We start from the raw sequence: 2,751 nt of genomic DNA, 5'->3' as shown, positions 1-2,751 counted from the left end.
ATTACCAAGGAGATGAGCACTGAGGAGATCTACGCCAATTTTACGGAGATGCTACTGGCCGGGGTCGACACGGTGTGTGTGTCTGTGTGTTAAAGGAAGATGTGCAAATAGTGTTTTTAGGAGTTTAGAGGTGCAGTGTGTAGCTTCAGCAGGAAGTAGAGAGGTTCGGAGTCACATACATATTGGGGGTCGAAAGTTTGGGCCCCCCAGGTAAATTTTTGTGCATGAAGAAGCCAAGAAAAGATGGAAAAATTTCCAAAAGGAATCAAATGACAGATTAGACATTTCTATTATATGTCACAAAAAGTTAAATTTTATTTCCATCATTTACACTTTTAAAATAACAACAAAAAAAATGTTGTCTGCAAAAGTTTGGGCACCCTGCAGAGTTAATACCTTGTACTGCCTCCTTTGGCAAGTATCACACAAGTAGCACAGCTGGAACGCTTCTTGTACGCAAGAGGCGTTTGATTCTTGTTTGAGGTACTTCCCCCATTCTTCCTTCTAAAGTCTTCCAGTTTCTTTGAGTTTCTGGCTGTCTGTCACACTGCTCTTTAAGGTCACCAAAGATTTTCAATTATTTGAGTCGAGATTGTGAAGGCCATAGCAAAACCTTCAGTTTACCCCCTTGATGTAATCCCCTTCGAGTTTTGAGTTGTGTTTAGGATCATTATCCATTTGTAGACAGCATCCTGTCTTTAACTTAGCTTTTTCACAGATGCCATCATTTAGCGTCTCAAAATTTCTGAGCATTTTATGAATCCATACCTCGTGAAATGTTCCCTGTCCACTGCTGCAATACAACCCCAAAGCATGGATTGATCACCCCCCCCCCAGTATTTAACAGTTGGACAGAGGTTCGTTTCATTAATTCTGTTTCCTTTCTCTCCACACGTACCTTTCCTCATTGCGGCCAAGTTCTCTTTGACCTCATTGTCCACGAACTTGTTTCCACAATCATCAGGCGCTCTATATGTTCATTTGTACAACTTCAAACGCTGATTTTGTGGAATGGTGTACTACAACAGTTCAGTTTTCTAGACAACTGCTTAGAGACACGCCATGTGGTGCTGATTGTTGGGGCATGGTCAGATGAGTTCTGGCTTTCAAACCTAAATTGACATCATCTTTCTTTCCAGAACGATGACTGAGAACATCCAGGACCGGTCGTTTTAGCTTTCCCAAAGGGGGAGGTGTATGCATAGCGACTCTGCAGGGGCCTGTGTAATGAATATTAATAAATCTAACTTTTTTGTGACTATCATATGAATGGTCTAATTCTAATCTGTCCATTTGGATGCCTTTTTGGGATTTTTTCCATATTTTCTTTGCTGTGCTTCTTTAGCAAATAACTACACATTTTGACCTGGGTTTTCCCAAACTTTTTGAGCCCCACTGATAGTGTCGTTTTGGCCGTCCATGTATGTGTTGTGAGTCAGTGTCAAGGGATAGGTTTCCTGGCGCTACATCCGGCTGTTGCGTGGTTAACTGTGCCATTTTCAGCTCAGAGAGTGAAGTCGGTGAGTAATCGACTGTATCCCCAGTCAAACTTGTTCTCACGCCACCTCAGCCCGTGGATTGAAGCCCCTCATTGTTTGTCCCCACCACGTACGCAACGTCAATGGAAACCGCTTAGATTTGGCATACATTGCAGTTCCAACCTGAGTTAATAACATAAAGAAACAATGCACATCTCCACAAAGCTTTTTTTAAGAAGCATGAACGCATACTAATACACGTACCTTTTCATTCCCCCGACATTCCTTTTACTCTTTCATGGTCCACTACTTGGTAGCGCGCACCCTCATAGTACAGAGCGCAAATCTTGCGCGAAGTGACAAGGACCCGGGACCTGTCACATATGCCCGAGACGATGTCCCCCGCTGCCTCTCATCAAGCTGGTCAAAGAGACACTCGGTACAGACTGCACATGTATATTTAAATACTCCCTGAGCTTTTTTCTTAACTATCTGTTAATGCTCCGTTGTCTTTTGTTCGCTCTCACTTGCCATGCTAACCACTGCAAGCAATAGTTTAATACCGGAAAATAGGTTAGGGCAATGACTTTTTTTTACATGATATCTTTTGTCCATTAATCTTTCTCTGGTGGTGCCTCTCACTTATCCATTAGATTACACCTTTGTAAAACTGAGTTACATTTTACTGTGTTGGAGTAACAGTCCTTTGTGCACCGCCCCCTTTGTCTGGAGCAGGTTTTTTTCCAGTTCTCCCATGTCACCGGACTGATACCCAAGAGACTTGATTGGGGCGGATACTCTAATCCCCAAGGGGTAACGACTGATAAGACATAATAATGTGAGTGCCTGCTGTGCATGTGTTGAAGAAAGGTCATGACCAGGAAAGTCAGACAAAACTTACAGGGGACCCAGATGTAATATATCCGCGTTACTCATACACAAGCTGCGTTCATTTACATTTGTTTTTGTTTTTCTTACTTGAGATTCGGGGGATTGGCCCTTTGTCCTACTCAACATCTTCTGGAGAAAGACTTTCCTGATGCTTCAACTTTCAGACCCGAGTCGCGGAACGGAAAGATTCCACAAGATCGTGTCGACAACTTTGGCTCGATTCCCTTTGGCTACGCATCAGGAGCTGCATCGCAAGAGATAGCGAGTTGGAGATGCTCTAGCTCTCACACGGGTTGGAATAAGGAATTAGCTGTCACAATAATCTACTTATGTAAATTAATAAAGTTTTTAATAATTGTGTCAGCATACAACCTTTTGGCAT

The 2,751-nt window shown here is 42.8% G+C and overlaps 1 protein-coding gene across 1 annotated transcript in view; it reads left to right on the top strand.

Annotated features, from left to right (window-relative positions):
* Nucleotides 1-2,751, top strand: part of LOC116671237 (cytochrome P450 27C1-like) — a 41,267-nt gene that overhangs the window by 2,351 nt on the left and 36,165 nt on the right. Inside the window, 1 exon segment of the mRNA XM_032502371.1 lies at nucleotides 1-72. This exon segment is cut by the window's left edge and continues 3 nt beyond it. Within this exon segment, the coding sequence (XP_032358262.1) occupies nucleotides 1-72 (72 nt within the window).

The sequence above is a fragment of the Etheostoma spectabile genome, chromosome 1 (assembly GCF_008692095.1).
Source record: "Etheostoma spectabile isolate EspeVRDwgs_2016 chromosome 1, UIUC_Espe_1.0, whole genome shotgun sequence".
Taxonomy (NCBI): Eukaryota; Metazoa; Chordata; class Actinopteri; order Perciformes; family Percidae; genus Etheostoma; species Etheostoma spectabile.
The sequence above is the reverse complement of the archived record's forward strand: the minus strand, read 5'-3'. Positions and strand labels throughout refer to the sequence as shown.